This window comes from Bufo gargarizans, chromosome 1 (assembly GCF_014858855.1).
Source record: "Bufo gargarizans isolate SCDJY-AF-19 chromosome 1, ASM1485885v1, whole genome shotgun sequence".
NCBI classification, from domain to species: domain Eukaryota; kingdom Metazoa; phylum Chordata; class Amphibia; order Anura; family Bufonidae; genus Bufo; species Bufo gargarizans.
The window spans coordinates 410,012,652-410,034,039 of NC_058080.1; the positions used below are offsets into that span (position 1 = coordinate 410,012,652).

Consider the following 21,388-nt stretch of genomic DNA (forward strand, 5'->3'; position numbering starts at 1 on the left):
TTAGGTAGTCCCACTCGGGAAAACTTTTCCATTAACTCCTTAGCTATGAGTTTGGCCGATGTATGTCGCAGGGGTATCGCCTCCGGCTACCGGGCGGCATAGTCTAGGACGACCAAGATGTGTTGGGCCTATGAGATCCATAGCAATTCGCTCAAACGGAACCTCGATAATCGGGAGAGGTACCTGGGGACTAAGGAAATGTGGCTGGGGGCTCATTATCTGGCAGGTTGGGCAAGACTTACAATATCCTTCCACCTCTCTGAACACACTGGGCCAGTAAAACCGCTGTAGAATCCGGTCCTGCATTTTCTGCCATCCCAGGTGTCCCCCAAGAACATGTTGGTGGGCTAGCTCCAACACGAGCTTGCGATACGCCTTGGGCACCACCGCTATTCAATATGCTCACCCCATAAATCTTCTGATGAACCACACAATGGAGAAACATCAACTCGGGCCCCGGTTGTTAAGGTTCACCATCAACTATTACAACATTTTCCCAGGCCAGAGATAGTGTTGGGTCCCGGTGCTGTGCTGTACCGAAATTTTTCCCGGAGACGTTAAGGTCTGCCAACTCACTCAGGACCCGGCGGCAAATCCTCCATGTCTCTCACCATTACACTCAGCGGGTTGTCTTCCCCTCTTCCACGCTGGCCCTTCGGTCTCAGGTTCCCAGGGTTCCGGTTTCTTCCCTGAGCAAGGCCACTCTACTGGGGTTACACCTTTCTCACGGGTATCAGTAACTTTCGTATCAGTCTCTCCCAATTATAAGTTCATAATGTAAATTGGTGGCGACTGCCACCTCGTGAGTCCACCTGCTGGCCACCGTGGACAGAGACACCAGAGCGGTGGGAAAGTCCTTTAAGTCTCCATAGATGCACACAACCCCAACTTTTGGGCCAGTATACTCGGCGGGCAGCATCAGGGAAGCTCTTACCAGGGACATCAGACTCCCTGAGTCCAGCAGAGCCACCGCCAGAGTGTCTCCCACTTCCACCTAGCACACTTGGCTATTGTCTATAGTTTTGGGGGTACCTGTTGCACACAGCTTCCTGGCATACAATGAGTGGAGGTAGCCATAGTTAGTATCTATGGGTTTGCCCCGATGGGGACAGTCGGCCCTTATGTGGCCAGGCTCCTGATACCGCCAGCAGACCATCGGATCTAGGTCTGCAGGGGGTACATCCCGGGCAGGTTTTGCTGGCACTAGCCGCCGGGTCTAAGGTGGAGATTTCCAGGATTTGACTGCCCCCCTCCCAAAAGAACCCCCCTGTAGATTCCTGGTAGCCTCATAGTGCTCCACCAGGTCGACCATCTTAAGGGCATTAAAAGGAGACACCTGGCCGATCCAGTGCTGGAGAGGGTACGGCAAAGCCCTCCAGAATACATCAGACAACAGAGAGTCCAGCATAGCAGTGGAACTCGGCACGTCAGGCTGCAGCCATTTTTGCAACCGGTGTGACAGATTATAATAGTGAGGTTTTGCGGGTTCAGCTGGGTTAAACTCCCACTGATGCACCCTCTGGGCCCGGACCAACACAGTCACCCACAGTCTTGCCAGAATCTCACCCTTTACTGTTGTGTAATTGACCGCTTGATCATCTGGTAAGTCAAAAACACCTGCTGGGTTCTGGATGCCAGGAATGGAGCGACAACGCAGCCCATTGATCTCGGGGTAAGTCTCCCTCACGGCCAACTTTTTGAACACTGCCAGATAGGTCTCAACGTCATTCGAGGGGGTCATCTTAGGGATCGCTACACGGAGCACTATACAGGCATCGTGGACGTTCGGGACGCTCCTGCCGCTTGTAAAGCCATCACATGCTGCAATAGCAGCTGGTTGGTTTCCTGCTGCTGCTTATTAGCCTCCGCTGCTGCAAGTTAGCCTCCACGAGCTAACTTGCAACAGCTTCCATTTTGTCAAGGGACACTGGTTGTAATCTCGCTGGTTGATGTAAGACATACAACCATGTCCGGAAAAACTAAAATTTTCGTCCTTCAGGCCAGCCTCACTGTGCGTGTCCGCATCCTCCACCAATTGTGGGGGTTCGCTCTGATAGGCAGGTTAGCGGAAGCAGTATAGAGGCAACAACAAAGTCCTTAAATTAAACAGTTCAGTGTTTATTCATACATTAAGTAAGTGACAAAACAAAAAGTCAGTTTCAAGAAAAAGTCACCTTGTGATTCTGGTGTTCGTTCACACCACGCAGCAAAGAAGAAGTCCTTGGACAAAGCAGACTCCACCTGCTTTCACACCAACAAGGTAGCAGGCCTTAATCCAGGCCCAAACTCCCAGGTCCCAACACAGAGACTGACAGAGCTCCACTGTCAGAGAGGAGTAATCCACGCCACCTGACAGTGCTGCCTGTGTTTTATAGCCCAAACCAAGACCCGGCCTGAAACGTGTAGTGTAGTCACCCACCCAGTAAGAGCTGTCCCGGATCAGATATTACAGCCATACTAAATAGCAACGTGTCAAACAGCAACTGCTGCTAACACATGAAACCGGCTCTTAGTTCACTGAGGCCAGGAACCTCGGTGACACATATCTATCATCCACGATCATCCTCCACAGGGCCTCCCCCGTCCCATCTTTTGCTTGGGCGCCGTTGCAGCCCAGCGTGCGTTCCAGCGTGGAGCGCACGCCGGAAATCCTCCACTGGGCCTGGGCTCCTGGTTACGTGTTCAGCGTGCGTTCCAGAGTGGAGCGCATGCCGGAATCTTCACTCAGGCCCGGCGGACTTAATCAACCTGGCGGCTCCAGTGCGGCGGCGCCAGTGTAGGAAAATTCTGTCCCCACTGGGTTACAAAAGCCTCCGGCCCGGGCCCCATGTTCCAAACCTCCGGGGTCCAGATCAGCGAGGTTTTTGGAGTGAAACACACGCCGATTCTTGCCCCACACCCGGTTCGCCCGCCCCACTTACTACTCAGGATGGGTGGGCCCCGTCCTCCAGTCCACCCGGTCACCCCCCGGCACATTTCCATCACGAACCATCTACCTCCAAGGCTAGATGGCAGTGCGTTCCAGGATGGAACGCACGTCAAAACAGGCCATATATAGGAAGTAAAACCCTCAGCAGGATTATCCAACAACCAGCCATCTCATACGCGCTCCCGCCATGCTACGCAGCGCCAGGTGGGAAGAAGACAAAGTCATCCTCAGTCCCCTCATATAGGGGGAGGGCTCCCGGGCCCCCGCTGGGCTAGAAGGGCGCTAGTTTTCGTGCGGCGGCCAAAGAGAGCTGGGGGTATCACCATGAGTAGGCTAGGTCGTTATCACACGCCATACGCGACCAGCGGTCACTAAACGCTCACTGCAGTCATCTGTCCTATGGTGGCGACAGGGCCACATGATATATGTATGTGCTTTTACGTTATATGCTGTTGTCTCCCTGCTCTACTGGTTCGCCCAGGCTCGCAACTACCTCTGTCTCCTGGTTCGCCCAAGCTCATACCTACCTCTGCCTCCTGGATTGCCCAGGCTCATACCTACCTCTGTCTCCTGGATCGCCCAGGCTCACACCTACCTCTGCCTCCTGGATCGCCCAGGCTCGCAACTACCTCTGTCTCCTGGTTCGCCCAGGCTCATACCTACCTCTGCCTCCTGGATCGCCCAGGCTCACACCTACTTCTGTCTCCTGGATCGTCCAGGCTCGCACCTACCTCTGTCTCCTGGTTCTCCCAGACTCATACCTACCTCTGCCTCCTGGATCGCCCAGGCTCGCACCTACCTCTGTCTCCTGGTTCACCCAGGCTCACACCTACCTCTGCCTCCTGGATCGCCCAGGCTCGCACCTACCTCTATCTCCTGGTTCGCCCAGGCTCACACCTACCTCTGCCTCCTGGATTGCCCAGGCTCGCACCTACCTCTGTCTCCTGGTTCGCCCAGGCTCACTCCTACCTCTGTCTCCTGGTTCGCGCCCAGGCTCATACTTACATCTGCCTCCTGGATCGCCCAGGCTCGCACCTACCTCTCTCTCTCTCCTGGTTCACCCAGGCTCACACCTACCTCTGCCTCCTGGATCGCCCAGGCTCGCACCTACCTCTGTCTCCTGGTTCGCCCAGGCTCACACCTACCTCTGCCTCCTGGATCGCCCAGGCTCGCACCTACCTCTGTCTCCTGGTTCACCCAGGCCTGTCATCCTCCCCAGTTATGTTCTCTTTCCCTTCCGAACCTTATGGATTTGTCCTCCTCAGGAATGTGTCCTGACCGTTCACTTGTACGACATTTGGACCAAGGTCAGGTGACCCAAGACATCAGTACAGGTAGTAGCCTCTAAGCCCCGGTACGTTACCCAGACCGACTCAAGCCTTCTCGTAGGCACCGGTCGTACTACGTTCCGATCACATATAGTTATTCAGGTTCTATTTTTTTCAGTGCGGCAGTCAAAGCGGCCCTTAGGGGGGGTCCAGAAGTGCGGGGAAGCCCCTCCCACCCGTAGGCAGCCTGTCTCCGGCAAGATGTTTAGGAGACTGCCGTCCGCGCTGGATGGACATCCTTTTGGGCACTCTCCTAGTTTAGTTGTTAAGGCAGCCATGTACCTCGCGTTTTACGGGTTCCTCAGGCCAGGTGAGTTCACCAGCACCTCCCCTAAACGTCAGGGATTGCAGGTGCGGCAATTGTCCTGCGTCCATGACCATTTTGTCCCTGGCTCCCTTCCACGAAGGCCAATCAGCATGGGCCTCCCTCGGAGGTCAGGTTCTTTAAAACCTCAAACGATTTGTGCCCGGTCATGGTCCTCTGTAAATTGGTAGCCCTGTAGCAAGATGCCCCCCTAGATGGCCCGCTGCTTCCTTGGCATGGGGGTTTCCTGACGTCAATCCAGTTCATATCCCACATCAGAACGCTGGCCTCAGGTCTCGGTTACAACCCGCTGACCATCACAGGACAATCGCTCCGAATCGGGGCCGCGTCCTCAGCATCAAAAAATGGGGTCCCGGCGCACGTGATTAAATGCATGGGTCGCTGGCACTCTTCTTGCTTCACAAGGTACATCCTGAACCCGAACGTAGAGATTTCCCAGGCTTTCTGTAACCTTGCTCTCTGAGAGGAATTAAAGGTTTTTTTGGACACTATTCTGCTCTCCTCATCTATTTTTGCCCACTACTAGGCTTACCCTCGCTCCTGGCTTCCAGCACAACACAGCCAGCTAGGTCAGGGGAAGCGCTTCCCCCCTCATCACAGTCTAAGCCTCTCCCATAAGTGGAAGTCTGAAAAGTCAGCCTGAATTTGTGGGAGGGGCATCTTACCTTCTTAAGCTCCAGCCCCCAGCTCCTCAGGGCGCTTCTGTTCATACCCTCCCACCCCCCCCCCCTGTTTTCAAACACCCCCTTTAGGGTACGCCCACTACTAGGCTTACCCTCGCTCCTGGCTTCTGGCACAACACAGCCAGCTAGGTCAGGGGAAGCGCTTCCCCCCTCATCACAGTCTAAGCCTCTCCCATAAATATATATATATAGTAATATATATTACTTTATTTGTTCTTCCAGGAGATAAACCACAAGAGGTATCAGGAATCGGCTTTCTCCTCTGCCTCTATAGGCAACACTTACATACTTCACCAAACTGAGCATATGTTTATGGGGAAGTTGTTAGAGAGTAGAGTGAGATTCTGTAGCTTGGCAAACAAATATTAAGCCAACAGCTATTAAAAGTGTACTGCATTATATTCAATTTTCTGAATGATCAAGTTAACTACCTGTATGTTTGTCTTGGACAGATATATAGCATGTTTACTTTTACACATTTGCAGAGTTAGGGTGGGTTCACATCTGCGTTAAGGATTCAGTTATGGCTTTCCGTTTTAACATGGTTATAATGGAAAATAACGGAATCCATAAGACGGAAGTCAAAATGGAAGCCTTTAGAGGCATTCCATTTTGATCCGTCTTAATAGAAGTCTATGGGAATCATAACGGATCCGTCTGGGTCCCGTTATGCAAGACGGAAAACAAATTCCTGTCGACAGAACTTTTATCTCCGTTCTGCATAACGGAAACCAGACGGATCTGTTATGCTTTCCCATAGACTTCAATTAAGACGGAAAGCAAAACGGTATGCCTTTTAAAGGCTTCCGTTTTGCATTCCGTCATAATAAAAGTCTATAGGCAGAAAAACTGATCCGTCCTTCCTTCTTATCCGTCCTTCCTTCTTATGGATATGTAATAACAATTCTGGAACATCTAGTCTTATGGCTCTATGTTGTGCCATTCCTTTATTATTTCTACTAGATGTTACAAATTAATTGCTAGCAGTCTGTAGTAAGGGTACAGATGGGTGGTAACTAGTTGGGGGGTGTCCCTGCATAGACTCACTCTATCCAATCAGTGCTGCCATTTTCAGACAGTGCAGGTACACACTTGTTAACACCCCTCTGTACCCTTACTGCAGACTGCTAGCAATTCATTCATAATGTCTAGTAGAAATAATAAAGGAACAGCACAACATAGAGGCATAAAAATATATTCTCCAGGATTGTTATTACATGAGGAATGCATGAAGCTAATAAAACAGACTAGTCAGGAGTGGTGACAGGTCTTCTTTAAAATGACTTAATATTGTCAGTCATTAAAGCAATGCAAAATACCTGTAATATCAAATGTCCATATACGCAATGATATCCCATATCATTATTAAATAACAATACATAAATAGTAGTGTGGTGTAGGTGTGGTACCTAGAATTGTGCCAACACACAGCTTGTCAGGGTAGATTACTGGGACTGTGACTGTGAAGCATGTAAAACTGATGAAATTACACTGCTTACATCAGAAGAAAAGAATCTGGGTCTACACTGGCAGCTATGCGAACAAAGCAAAAGCCTGTTCAACAAATGTATTCTTGTTTCATCTTGTCCATTAATATCCTGTAATCTTGTAATAATGGATATGACTATAAGATGACAGTGCCATTACACAATACTAAAGTCTTTGGGGGTATTTGTTATCCTGAAATATGTCTATATTAGCCGTATTTCGGGGCAGATTGCACCGCAACGGTGAGATGTGCCACAATCTGTAACTTTTCCCCGCTCAAGCCAGGTCTAAAAAGTGGGCGTGGCGTGGGCGTACTAATATAACTGGACTTAAAGAGCGTATCCCACAAATAATGTAAAAATTGAAAGTTAAACATCACAACATACATAACAATCTCTTTCTGACAGAGCTAGATCCAGCCCTGGACCACACCTGGATCCAGAGATCATCCCATTCATTGCTCCAATTGCTTTGCTAGATTTATTTCAAGCTGATATCTCTGGGAGTATGTCCTTTTTGCTGTAGCACTCTCCCTATCACAGCTCAGGGGGCATGTCATTTTTGCTGCAGTTATCTCCCTATCACAGCTCAGGAGGTGTGTCTTTTCTTTTACAGCTCTCTTCCTGTAACTATCACTGCTTCTCCCTGCAAGTGGAGCTATAACAATACATTTATTGAATAATTCCGTGGCTAAATCTCTATGTAGGACTGTGGTAGGAGGGTTGTCATGCTGACCAGCCAATTGGTGCAACTGGAAGCCGAGTCAATCAGGTTTCTGTCTCTGTGTCCAATGCTAGAGCTAGGCAGGGAATTTAAAAGGGTTTTTTCCGAGATTTTACAACTGCATAGGTCAGGGCTGGCCAACCTGCGGCTCTCCAGCTGTTGTAAAACTACAACTCCCACCATGCCCTGCTGTAGGCTGATAGCTGTAGGCAGTCTGGGCATGCTGGGAGTTGTAGTTTTGCAACAGTTGGAGAGCCTCAGGTTGGCCAGCCCTGGCATAGGTCATCAGTATCTGATCGGTGGAGGTCCAACACCCGGGACCTCTGCCGATCAGCTGTTTGAGAAGATACTGGTGCTCCTGTGAGCGCCGCTGCCTTCTCCATGCTTACCCAGGTATCGCAGCTCAGCCCTATTCACTTTAATGAGGCTAAGCTGCCCCTAGGTCATGTGACTAATAAACATGTCGTCACTCAGTCTAGGGAAAGCAGCAAAAAGGCAGCGGCGCTGCTGCGGAAAACCCCTTTAAGACTGCTGATTCCTAATTTAATTGCCTGTGATTTGATTTGTATCAGGAGTCTATATAGTGCAATGTCTGCAGGCACCATGTTAGGGTTCCCCCACACATGGTGGAAAATTCCTCCAGAAAATATGCCACATAAAAACTTCCTTCATGTTAACCTATGGGACTGAAAAGTGTCAATCCTTTGCACTGTGTTCCACTGCAGAATTGATATTCCATAAAAAAAATAATGAAGCTGAACGTCTCCGTGCATTTTGAATGGAAGATGTAATATTCACAGAAACCCACATCAAAATTCACAAAGTAATCCGCATGTAAAAATCTACACCCTAATCACAAAATCTGCACCTATGTGAAAATCCACACCTGTGTATTTTCTATTTGATTTTTTCACCACCTGTGAAGCCACCCTAATCAGGCATGTGCACACAGATATAGCTGTCAATCACTGATAAGGGATTCTCATGTAGAATTGAACTGAGAAAAAGCAGAGACTTAGAAATGTATAAATTGAAAGCTTTGCTGAATTTTTTAAGACTATACTATACTCACAAGAGTACAGCTGTCACTACCAGAGCTTTGAGACGTTCTCACAGCTCTGTGTCTCCACCCCTGTGGTGATGTCACTTAGAGTTTGGAGGTGTTCTCACTGTTCTGTTTCTCCGCCCCTGTTGTGAGGTCTTTACTCCCAGCTGTCTCTCCTGATTTCCCTGCCTTTAAATCACCCCTCCTCCTATTGCAGGGCGTGGATTATATTTCTCTTTTCAGTTGTAGCGCTGCCTTGAGTATCTTCACTTCTTTAGCTACTAGTTCCCTGGACCTGTGTTCTGCTGCTGCAAGCACTCCGGATATTGCCAGCGGCCCTTGGATCCGTCTTCTCTGCGGTTGCAGCTTCATCAGCTAAGTGTGCAGACTTTGTTGTGTACCTCGTGATTTCCTGACTGGATCTGAGGTGGCCCCGGTTCCCTCCATATTCTGAGCAGGGCATCGGTGGCCGTGCCCCTTCCACTATTGTAGGGGTTACAGGGCTCATCAGTCTAAGGTACGCGGGCATGCCTCGTTCCACCATTTGGATCCGGGCATGTGCTTTAGCAGCATAGGGAGAGTGTTGAGGGTCTGACAGGGGTCACCCTTTCTCTTCCCTAGTTTGGGGTCCGGTCAGTAGCTCTTCCTACTGTGTATGCTCTGGTTACCCTTAAACAGCCGTGACATTATAATCCACCAAAACCGTCCTTGTTGACATGGATCCGCTTTCTGACCTGGTTGACCGCATGCAGGGTCTTTCTTTGGAAGTAGCGGATCTCCGTCAATCTCTGACTCACCTACAAGCATTGGGCTCTGCTCCGGCTCATGGAGTCTGTTGCGAGCCAAAGGTCTCACTTCCGGAAACGTTCTCCGGGGGCAGTGAGAATTTTGTTCGCTTCAGAGAGGCATGTAAACTCCATTTTTGTTTGTGTCCCCACTCCTCTGGTAATGAGGAACAGAGGGTGAGGATTGTCATCTCCCTGCTCAGAGGTAATGCTCAGACTTGGGCTTTTTCGCTGCCATCAGGGGATCCTTCACTTCGATCCGTGGAAAGGTTTTTTGTGGCCTTGGGGCAGATATATGATGACCCGGATCGTGTTGCTCTGGCAGAATCGAACTTACGTGTTCTATGCCAGAACAAACTGTCTGCGGAGCTTTATTGTTCTGAATTTCGGAGATGGGCAGCTGATTCAGGCTGGAATGATGCTGCACTCCGAAGTCAGTTCTGTCATGGTCTCTCAGAGGATTTGAAAGATGCCTTTGCTTTCCATGAGAGACCAACATCCTTAGAGTCTGCCATGTCATTAGCGGTACGCCTTGACAGGCGTCTAAGAGAAAGAAACAAGACCTCTCCGTCCAGCCATTGTCAGTCTAGGGGCAATGGTGCGGACACATTCAGTATGCAGGGGTCTCATCCTGTCTCGCTCCCTTCTGAGGAGGAGCCCATGCAGCTAGGCCGACTTGCCCCTGATAAAAGAGGATTTAGTCCTCAGAATATGGTGTGTTTTTGTTGTGGGGGCATAGGTCATTTGGCAAATGTTTGTCCGTCTAGGAGATTCCTGACCTGTTCTAAGAGCGATAATAAGAGAAAAACCTCAAGAGGTAGATCATCAAGTTCTGCTTCATCTGCTACTTTGGGCAAAGTTGATGTGGGAATTGATGCTTTTCCTTTGACCTGCAGTTCCCGTTTTCTCCTGTCTGCCAGGGTGGCGCTAGAGAGCAAAGTCATTCCTTGTGAGATTTTTGTCGATAGTGGAGCGGCCGTCAATCTTATTGACACTCAATTTGTAGCCTTGCATGGTTTTCAGGTTTGTACATTAGAAAAGGATATACCTGTTTTTGCTATTGACTCTGCCCCACTCTCGCAGAGATCTCTGAAAGGCATTGTTCACAATATCCGGCTAGCTGTAGGTGACACTCATGTGGAGGAGATATCTTGTTTTGTCCTTAACGGATTGCCTTCTCCTCTAGTTTTGGGGCTACCCTGGCTCACTAGACATAACCCCACTATTGATTGGCAAGGAAGGCAAATAAATGAGTGGAGTGACTTTTGTAGAGAGAATTGTCTCACAGCCACTCTTGCAGAGGTGTCTACTAAAACTCTGCCATCATTTCTCTCTGATTTCTCGGATGTGTTTTCCGAGAGCGGTGTTCGGGAGCTACCTCCTCACCGGGAGTTTGACTGTCCCATTAACCTCATTCCCGGCGCCAAGCTGCCAAAGGCACGCCTCTACAATCTCTCACAACCGGAAAGACTCGCAATGCGAACCTATATCTCCGAGAGTCTCGAAGGGGCATATTCGTCCCTCAAAGTCGCCTGTTGCCGCGGCTTTTTTTTTTGTTAAAAAAAAAGATGGCTCTCTGAGACCTTGCTTAGATTTTAGGGAGCTGAACCGTATCACGATTCGCGATCCCTATCCCCTTCCTCTAATCCCGGACCTGTTCAACCAAATTGTTGGGGCCAAGGTGTTTTCCAAATTGGATCTGAGAGGCGCGTACAACCTGGTCAGGGTCAGAGAGGGGGATGAATGGAAAACGGCCTTTAATACCCCTAATGGGCATTTTGAGAATCTCGTTATGCCTTTCGGCCTGATGAATGCTCCGGCCGTCTTTCAGCATTTTGTTAATAGTATTTTCTATCATTTAATGGGGAAATTTGTATTGGTGTATCTTGATGATATTTTGATTTTTTTCCCCTGATGTTCAGACCCATCAGGATCATCTTTTTCAGGTCCTGCAGATACTGCGGGAAAATAAACTGTATGCCAAGCTGGAGAAATGTCTTTTTATGGTATCGGAGATTCAATTTCTGGGTTTTCTCCTCTCTGCTTCTGGTTTTCGCATGGATCCGGAGAAGGTCCGTGCTGTGCTGGAGTGGGAGCTTCCTGAAAATCAGAAGGCATTGATGCGCTTTCTGGGTTTTGCTAACTACTACAGAAAGTTCATTTTGAATTATTCCTCTATTGTCAAACCCCTTACTGACATGACAAAAAAGGGGACGGATTTTTCCTCTTGGTCGGAGGAGGCGCTTGCAGCCTTTTCTAAGATTAAAGAGAGTTTTGCGTCTGCTCCCATCTTGGTGCATCCCGATGTTTCCTTACCTTTTATTGTTGAGGTGGATGCTTCCGAGGTGGGTGTGGGTGCAGTTTTGTCCCAGGGCCCCTCTCCTGCCAAATGGCGACCTTGTGCCTTTTTCTCTAGAAAACTCTCCCCGGCAGAGAGAAACTATGATGTGGGAGATAGGGAGTTGTTGGCCATCAAGTTGGCTTTCGAGGAATGGCGCCATTGGTTGGAGGGGGCCAGGCACCCTATCACCGTTTTTACCGACCATAAGAATCTGGCGTACTTGGAGTCGGCCAGGCGTATGAATCCGAGACAGGCCAGATGGTCTCTGTTCTTCTCCAGATTCAATTTTGTTGTTACTTTCCGCCCTGGGATCAAGAATGTGAAGGCTGATGCTCTCTCTCGCTGTTTTCCAGGAGGAGGAAACTCCGAGGACCCGGGTCCCATTTTGGCGGAAGGGGTAGTTGTTTCTGCTCTATATTCCGATTTGGAGGCCGAGGTCCAGGCTGCCCAGTCTGAGGCACCTGCCCGTTGTCCCTCCGGGAAGTTGTTCGTGCCTCCTGAGCTACGTCACAAACTCTTTAAGGAACATCATGATACAGTTCTTGCTGGTCACCCCGGGAGTAGAGCCATGGTAGATCTCATTGCTCGGAGATTTTGGTGGCCGGCTCTTCGTAAGTCTGTGGAGGGTTTTGTGGCGGCTTGTGAGACGTGCGCTCGCGCTAAGGTCCCTCGTTCACGACCTTCAGGTTCCCTTCTCCCGTTACCCATACCTTCCCGTCCTTGGACACACCTGTCCATGGACTTTATCACGGATCTTCCTCGTTCCTCGGGGAAGTCGGTGATCCTGGTGGTCGTGGACCGTTTTAGCAAGATGGCTCATTTCGTTCCTTTCCCTGGTTTACCCAATGCTAAAACGTTGGCGCAAGCTTTTGTCGATCATATTGTTAAATTGCACGGCATTCCCTCTGAGATTGTTTCCGATAGAGGCACGCAGTTTGTGTCCAGGTTCTGGAAGGCTTTCTGTTCTCGCCTGGGGGTTCGGCTGTCCTTCTCTTCTGCTTTTCACCCGCAGTCGAATGGTCAGACTGAGCGCCTCAATCAGAATCTGGAGACATATTTGCGCTGTTTTGTGGCAGAGAACCAGGAGGATTGGTGTTCATTTCTCCCTCTTGCTGAGTTTGCTTTGAACAACCGTCGTCAGGAATCTTCTGATAAGTCACCATTTTTTGGTGCATATGGGTTCCATCCGCAGTTTGGGACATTCTCGGGAGGGGCTCTTTCTGGTTTACCTGAGGAGGAGAGATTTTCCTCGTCTTTGTCTACCATTTGGCAAAAGATTCAGAGTAATCTCAGAAAGATGAGTGAGAAGTATAAGCGTGTGGCTGATAAGAGACGTGTGCCTGGTCCGGACCTGAATGTGGGTGATCTGGTGTGGTTGTCTACAAGAAATATTAAACTGAAGGTTCCCTCCTGGAAATTGGGTCCCAAGTTTATTGGGCCTTATAAAATTTTGTCAGTCATCAATCCTGTTGCCTTCCGCCTTGATCTTCCACGGGTTTGGAAGATACATAATGTATTTCACAGATCTCTCTTAAAACCATATGTCCAGCCCACGGTACCCTCCTCTTTGCCTCCTCCTCCAATTTTGGTTGATGGCAATCTGGAGTTTGAGGTTTCCAGAATTGTGGACTCTCGCATTGTCCGCGGTTCTCTTCAGTACCTCGTTCATTGGAAGGGTTATGGTCCTGAGGAGAGGATGTGGGTTCCGATGTCGGACATTAAAGCCACTCGCCTTATCAGGGCATTTCATAGGGCTCATCCTGGGAAGGTGGGTCCTGGGTGTCCGGAGTCCACCCGTAGAGGGGGGGGTACTGTCACTACCAGAGCTTTGAGACGTTCTCACAGCTCTGTGTCTCCACCCCTGTGATGATGTCACTTAGAGTTTGGAGGTGTTCTCACTGTTCTGTTTCTCCGCCCCTGTTGTGAGGTCTTTACTCCCAGCTGTCTCTCCTGATTTCCCTGCCTTTAAATCACCCCTCCTCCTATTGCAGGGCGTGGATTATATTTCTCTTTTCAGTTGTAGCTCTGCCTTGAGTATCTTCACTTCTTTAGCTACTAGTTCCCTGGACCTGTGTTCTGCTGCTGCAAGCACTCCGGATATTGCCAGCGGCCCTTGGATCCGTCTTCTCTGCGGTTGCAGCTTCATCAGCTAAGTGTGCAGACTTTGTTGTGTACCTCGTGATTTCCTGACTGGATCTGAGGTGGCCCCGGTTCCCTCCATATTCTGAGCAGGGCATCGGTGGCCGTGCCCCTTCCACTATTGTAGGGGTTACAGGGCTCATCAGTCTAAGGTACGCGGGCATGCCTCGTTCCACCATTTGGATCCGGGCATGTGCTTTAGCAGCATAGGGAGAGTGTTGAGGGTCTGACAGGGGTCACCCTTTCTCTTCCCTAGTTTGGGGTCCGGTCAGTAGCTCTTCCTACTGTGTATGCTCTGGTTACCCTTAAACAGCTGTGACAACAGCTGAGAGCTGCGTCTTCTTGTTGGCTGAAGGCGCGCCTAAAGGGTTTGTCTCATGAAAAATATTCTACAATTTTCAAACCAGCACCTGGATCTGAATCCTTTTGTAATTGCATGTAATTAAAAATTTAGCATAACCACTGAGTTATTCAATAAAATGTATCTGTGTAGCGCCACCTGCTGTTTGTTCTTTTCTTATTTCTTTGTCCTGCTCACTGAGAAGGCCGCACATGCTCAGTTTCATCCTTCAGCTGCCTCCTAAGCTGTGATTGGTAGAGCTGAGACACACCCCCTTAGCTGCAGCAGTAAAGACACTCCCCTTGAGCTGTCAGCTTGATATACCCTGTAAATCTAGCAGAGCAATGAATGGGAGATCTCTGGATCCATGGGAGGTACAGGGCTGGTTGTAGCTTTGTTAGAAATAGATTGCAATGTACTATAAGATGTCTATTTTCAATTTTCATTTTTTACATTAGTCATAGGATAATCCCTTTAACTGTCCTTAAACATGCTGTGTAATCTATCATCAGCATGTTATAGAGCAGGAGCAGCTTAGCAGAGTCATATATATTTTTTCACAGGGAGATTCAGTTTAACTTCTATTTCATTCATTTACATCCCTGCTTTTTCCATGATTTGGAGTTTAGTGGGTGGTGTCACCTTTTCTGTACCACTATACTTACAGAGATAGCTATCAATCACTGAGTTGGACAACCCACTGGACTCCCAAGCATAGAAAGAATAGGCATTGAATGAAATACAAGCTATACTGAATTTTTTCTCCAAAAATACTAAATGACTTTATATATTAATCTGCTCAGCTCCTCCTGCTCTATAACTAGGGTGGCCAAACGTCTGGCTTTAGACTGGACAGTCTGCACCAGGCCTGAATGGGAGCTTGGGTGTCCTCCATTTTTGTTGCTCCATGCTAAAATTGAAGCACTGCCCTTTGAGTATGCATTACAGCTACAGACTGACTGAGGCCTTCTCTCACCCTCACTAGAGCCACAACATGTCACTCTGTCACTAACTGAAGGTGAGAGAAGCACTCTGGACCCTCGCACAGCTCACGTTAAGGTCCTCCCTCTTTTCATTTTTCCTTGCCAGGAACCATTACTGGAAGAGGGGTGTGGCTTAGCAGTGGCCTATAACGGGGTGTGACAGGGGGCATGGTCTATGATGTCCTTTTTGGGGCTAATCAAGTGGCTACCCTATCTGTAACATGCTGCTGTCAGATCAGACACCATGCTCAATATGGAAGTTTTCTTTTATAAATAAAGATAAAAAATACTTTTGGGAAGATTCTGGTTCACTTTGCAATTATGGGGTATGCTATTACATGGGGGCACTAATGGGACTTTTACTATGTTAAAATTATATAAAGAACACCATTACTAGACTCAGAACCTAAGTGGGCACTTTTACTGTATTGGCGTTTACTTAGGGGGTATTGGTACTGTGTGGGAGCACTAATGGGGTCGATTACCAAATAGTGTCACTAAACAGACAGCATTACTGTTAGAGGACACTAAGGAGACAATATCACTAAGTAGGGGACACAATCACTGTACAGGGGCAAATATGCGGCCATTAACCCCTTCACGCATTATGACATACCTGTACGTCATAATGTTTGAGGGTATTTATAGAGCAGGCCTCTGCACCCACCCGCACTGACATGAAGTGGCGATCTCGCCGCCCCTGTCATTTAACCCCTGTGAGTGAAGGCAGAGGGATGCGGCTCAGCCTGGACCCTGCTCAAGCGATTCAGGCCTGTCATGGCATTCTCCATACTGAGCTATACAGGGTGCATAGCTCAAAATGGAGAGAGTAAAAATCCTATTCACCTTAATAGATCTCTATTAGGGTGAATGAGAGAGGGGATCAAAAGATCCCATTTACTAGCACCCTATGGTGGCTAATAGTAAAATAAAAAGGAAAAAAGGTTAAAGAAAATGAAATAAAAAAAGCACCAATATATTAAACGTTTAAATCACCCTCCTAAATGATGGCATTAAAAAATTCATCGTAAACCCACAAAAAATAATCCCTCATATAGCTATGTGAACGGAAAAATAAAAAAGTGGTGGTTATTGGAATGTGAGGAGGAAAGATCCAAAATGCCAAAATTAAAATAGGACTCGACTTTAGGGGTTAATAATGTGCATAAGCATTAAAGGGGTTCTGCACTTTGTTTTAACTGATGATCTATCCTCTGGATAGATCATCAGCATCTGATCGGCGGGGGTCCGACACCCGGGACCCCAGCCGATCAGCTGTTTGAGAAGGCAGCAGCGCTCCAGCAGCGCCGTGACCTTCTTACTGTTTACCGCTGGCCCAGTGACGTCACGACTAGTATCAACTAGCATGGGCAGGGCTAAGCTCTGTTCAGTTGAATGGAGCTTAGCCCCGCCAACGCTAGTTGATACTAGTCGTGATGTCACTGGGCCAGCAGTAAACAGTGAGAAGGCCGCGGCGCTGCTGGAGCGCCGCTGCCTTCTCAAACAGCTGATCGGCGGCTGGCCCGGGTGTCGGACCCCCGCCGATCAGATGCTGATGATCTATCCAGAGGATAGATCATTAGTTAAAACAAAGTGCAGAACCCCTTTAAAGGAAAGGATTACTGTGAAGATAAAGTAACGAAGCCCTGGTATTGTTAAAGGGGCACTAAAGGTCTAGTATTACTGTGATAGGAGAACGAACATTATTGTGCTTTTGCTTTGCAGCTTCAATTATATACTATTGGAGCCTGGCTGTGTCCTTTAGTGAACTAGTGCTTTATCCTTTATTCAGTGAGTATGACTTTTTTTCAGTTACATGTATTATTACTGTGTTGTAACATTAGGGGTTCACTAGTACTGTCTAGAGGCATTAACAAGGCATCATGAGGGGTAGCACAAAAAAGGTAATCTATTTGGCATTATAATTTTTGAGAGAACTATAGTTATGACTTCATTACTACAGCAAATCAATATGGCCGTCAGTGTCAGGAGCAGGCTGAAAAATAGGGGGGAAGCAGGATGTTATTGTTGAAAAGGGCACAGGTGTGGTTATTATGGTCATTTAACCTTCTCTATTTATTGTTGTTTCTCCCACTATGCTATGCTGTTTATAGCTTCTATTGGAGTTGTTGATAGCTGGTGTGTGGATCTCAGCTGAGTTCCTGGTGCTGCCATAGCCACTTGAAGTTGAGTGTTTTCTTTCCCTTTTGTTTGGGCTATTTTGTGTGTTGCATTTCCCTGTCATTTTCATTAAGGCCTGAGGGAGACTCCTGTTCGTCCTTCCTTTTAGAGGAACAGGTTGTCTCAGTGCTGACATTAGTACCAGGGTCCTATAGGGTGAGTTAGGACACTAGGTATTCCTTGTGTATGAACTCACCTACCTCTGGGGTCTGTTCATACTGGTAGTTAGTCAGGACTTTGATTAGGGTTTTACTAGGAGGTGTCTATCTCCTTTCCCTTTTTTCCAGGCCTTATTCCCTCACCCCTTTCCCTCCTATGTTCGGTGTGGTGTTTCCCTCCCACACCCGAATGTGACAGCATCAAGATGGGAAGTTTGTGTAGAGAGTGAGTAGTATGTGGGGATGGTGCTGGAAAAGCTACGAGCCAAAGATGTCCTGGCAGCAAACTCTGCAAGAGATGAGAAGTAATCAGAAGTCATCATGGCAGTCTGGGTCAGATGAAGAAAGAAGGAGAAGGGGGACAAAGGGAAAGCCTCTAATCAACTACTGGATTTATCTTCACTGTATTCACTTATATAGTCAGTAGAGAGTCTTTTTTAGAACTGCTATCTGTCATTATTATATGGTTACTGTATAGTAGTAATATTGACCTTTGGAAAGTGTTTTTATTCACTATCACATTATAATGGTAATAGTCAAACATCAGACACTATGTGGTGATATATGGTCAAGTGATATTATTTGGCCCTTGTGTAGTAGTTTTATATGGCAACTGTATGACTATGATTTAAAAGTATTCTATAGATTCATTTTATGACAGGGCAAATTATTTGGCAAATTACCTTTTTGGATTTCTTCCATTAAACTGAATTTTAATTATCAACTAATATCTTATTTACTGCTAAGTTAGTGTATGTAAGCCTATCGTGTTATAAAAGTTGTCTTCATTTTACATACATAAATAAGTATTTATATATATATTTGGTGGGGTTAGATGTTTTAAAACCTTAGCAATGAGCCAGTCCTGGATGTCAATACTGCAGCAATGAAGAGTGCTTAGAGGTGGTCACATAACTGGGCAGGGTGTGAGAAGAGAGGCATGTATAAATTGGAAGGGGGTTAGTATAGGCAATCATTTTACAGCCTATAATAGAAAGGAGAGGAAAAATTTGCGAAAAAAATTATAATATTGATATTTGTAAAGAAAAAGACTAGGAGTTTGGGGCAGGAAGGGTTTTGGAGGATGAAGGATCTGGATAAGGAAGGAGACTGTAGGAGGACTTAGAGGGATACGCAGAACCAAATTGATAGTGAATGGGAAGGGAGAGGAGAAACTGGAAAAAGACAAAAATTATGTATGAAATATAATTAAGATTTACTATTACTGTTCATTTGTTCTACAGTATTGAGCTACCAGAAACACACTTTAAATATGTAGTAAATATTATTGGTTAGTCAATAGTCACTTTAAAAAGAGTATCTTTTTAGAGCTGCTCAATGTTGAGGTAAAAAGATTGAAATTATTATTATTATTTATTAAACAGAAATACACATAAATTAGGCATATTTCTGGTGCAGATTGCGGAGCAACAGTCCTTTGCTCCGCAATCTGCGACTTCTTCCTGTTAACGCCAGGTCTAAAAAAGTGGGAATGGCATGAGCGGGTAAGGTCAGGGCTGGTACACCTAAATGGTCTAAATGTAAGACATCTAGGAAGCTGTCTTACCTTTAGAAGTGGCTGTGGATCCACCGAAGTCATGTAGAGGCCAGTGCAGGGCTTTAATAAGACTGGCGTCTAAAACGACAATCTTAATAAATGTGCCCCTATGTATTTACAATAATACAGTTTTATTTCCTAATAATCTGCTTAAACCTTTTTGCAGTCAGTACGTTAATATTTTCGCATTAAGTTCAACTTAGAGATGATGCAGTACTTTACCATAGTCCTTATGTGCATAATTACACCCTTTATTTTCATGATCACACCCAAAAATATTGTGAAAACTGCACAGCTCTACTACTTTGCAACACATTATAGACCTGGCCCTTTTTTTTTTTTTTTTTTTTTTTTAAGCATTACATTATTACTTCCTTGATGCGTTGCCTCTGAGCCCTTGGATTAATTTTGTCAGCCACTCCTAAATGCATCCACATTGTTCTATTCTGAAAATATATGAAACCGTCTAAAAGAAAAACCGTGTGCCTTGCCCATAGCAAGAAATCACAATGCAGCTTTTATTGTACTATTGAAAAAAATCACAGCTGGACTGTGATAAGTTGCTATGTTTAACAAAGACAGTTTTTCTTAGTCTTCGCAAACCCATCCCTGTGTCTTCACCAGTTGGGAACGACAGCTTTTGTTTTTTGCAAAAGACATGACTTACCACATTTGGGTAAGGCCCATTATACAGTATAGGAACAGTAATATGAACGTTATAGCAGTGGTAGTCTGTATTAATCTCTGTAGCTCTTCTTTTTCCCTCCCAAATCCACTAACACTCATATTGTAGCGTGGTATGTAAATATGTATAGCGTTACATATGGAATCGTCATTGTAGGGTTTTATCCAAAGTTCTGACGTTTAGTATAACTTTTAGCATAACTAAACAAACATATACAGAACTCCATTGCTAAACCGATTATAAATAGATTTTTGGTCTAAAATATAAATGTAAATTTTCTCTCAAAATTTTTGATTTCTGTAATGTCAAGTACAATGTATGATTATTGGAGGAACGATCAATAATTGTGATTTTATTTTTTTCTTGAATCAATGTTTACAATATGTTAGGCATATCGAACAGGGTGTTCCATCAGTGGGGGTAACTCCATGTTATGTTGCAAATAAATGGGCACCGTGTTCACTGAAAATGAGCTCAGCATGAGCTGAAAGGTTCTCAAGTAGAAACAATGAAACAATGGTCTAAATAACACCCTAAGGACTTGATGTTTAAAATATTCTCTCTGCTGTAGAGTTCTCTATTATCTATCAAAAAGACAACTCTTTCTCAGTATAAGATGGAGAGGAACAATCTAGAAAGCAATGTTAGGGAATGTATCCTCTTTCACTTATCCACTGGATCCAGTCCTCCTTTTGATGAAGATGTTTTGGGATACGATGTGAAAGAAGCCTTATACTGTATGTATATTTTGTATCTTCTACTCATACTCTGGCTTACATTACTTTTATACTACATTTGCTGGAAGAATGTCTCTCATGTTAAACTTGAAGGAAAAAAACTGCAATATAACATTAGATAGATAGACAGCTAGATGGATGAGATATAGATGGATATATAGACAGACTGATAGATACAGAGAGATGGAATCATAATAATCATGAATATATCTCCATAAAATATAATATATATATATATATATATATATATATATATATATATATGTATATAATGTGACTAGAATAACAGATTTACCTGATCTTGTATGTGTAGTAGGGGCATGATTTCTTTCTTTGGCTGCACGTCTTATTCTTCCTAATGTCTCGTATGAAGATGTTGTAGCATGCTCTGGATGTTTAAAGGCTGTTTCCTGGTATTTCTGAGTTTTCCAATGGCCCTCAGGGAAACAACCCAGCCCATTATTGCAAAGTACAATTAGATCAGTACTGTGCTCACCAATATTTGGGAGTGGCACAAATTAGTGTGGGCGTTAAAATTCTCCAGTTTATGTAATTGCCACTCATGGGTTCACGTGTATAGTTGCAAGACAAAGTAAGTGAACAATGTTGATTGCTAATATGGTGGTCTAATTGTTATTTAAAGGGGTTGTCTTGCAAAAAATATTCTACAGTTTTCTAGCCAGCATATGGATTTGAAAACTTTTGCATTTGCATGCAATAAAAAAATTTGTATAGCCAATGAGTTATCCAATAAAATGCATCTGTATAGTGCCACCTGCTTTTTCTTATTTTTTTGACCTGCTCACTGAGAAGGCCGCACATGCTCAGTTTCATCCTTCAACTGCCTCCTGAGCTGTGATAGGGAGAGAGCTCCAGCAGAAAAGACACGCCCCCTTAGCTGCAGCAAAAAAGACACTCCTCTTCAGCTGCTAGCTTGATATAAATCTAGCAGAGCAATGA

At 46.1% G+C, this 21,388-nt stretch overlaps 1 protein-coding gene across 1 annotated transcript in view; it reads right to left on the reverse strand.

The window, feature by feature from the left end:
- Window positions 1-20,852, reverse strand: part of LOC122921408 (thioredoxin-like) — a 33,770-nt gene extending 12,918 nt beyond the window's left edge. Inside the window, exon 1 of the mRNA XM_044271389.1 lies at window positions 20,724-20,852. Within this exon, the coding sequence (XP_044127324.1) occupies window positions 20,724-20,750 (27 nt within the window). The 5' untranslated portion in view covers window positions 20,751-20,852. The remainder of the gene's footprint in view (window positions 1-20,723) is intronic.
- Between the last annotated feature and the right edge of the window lie 536 nt (window positions 20,853-21,388).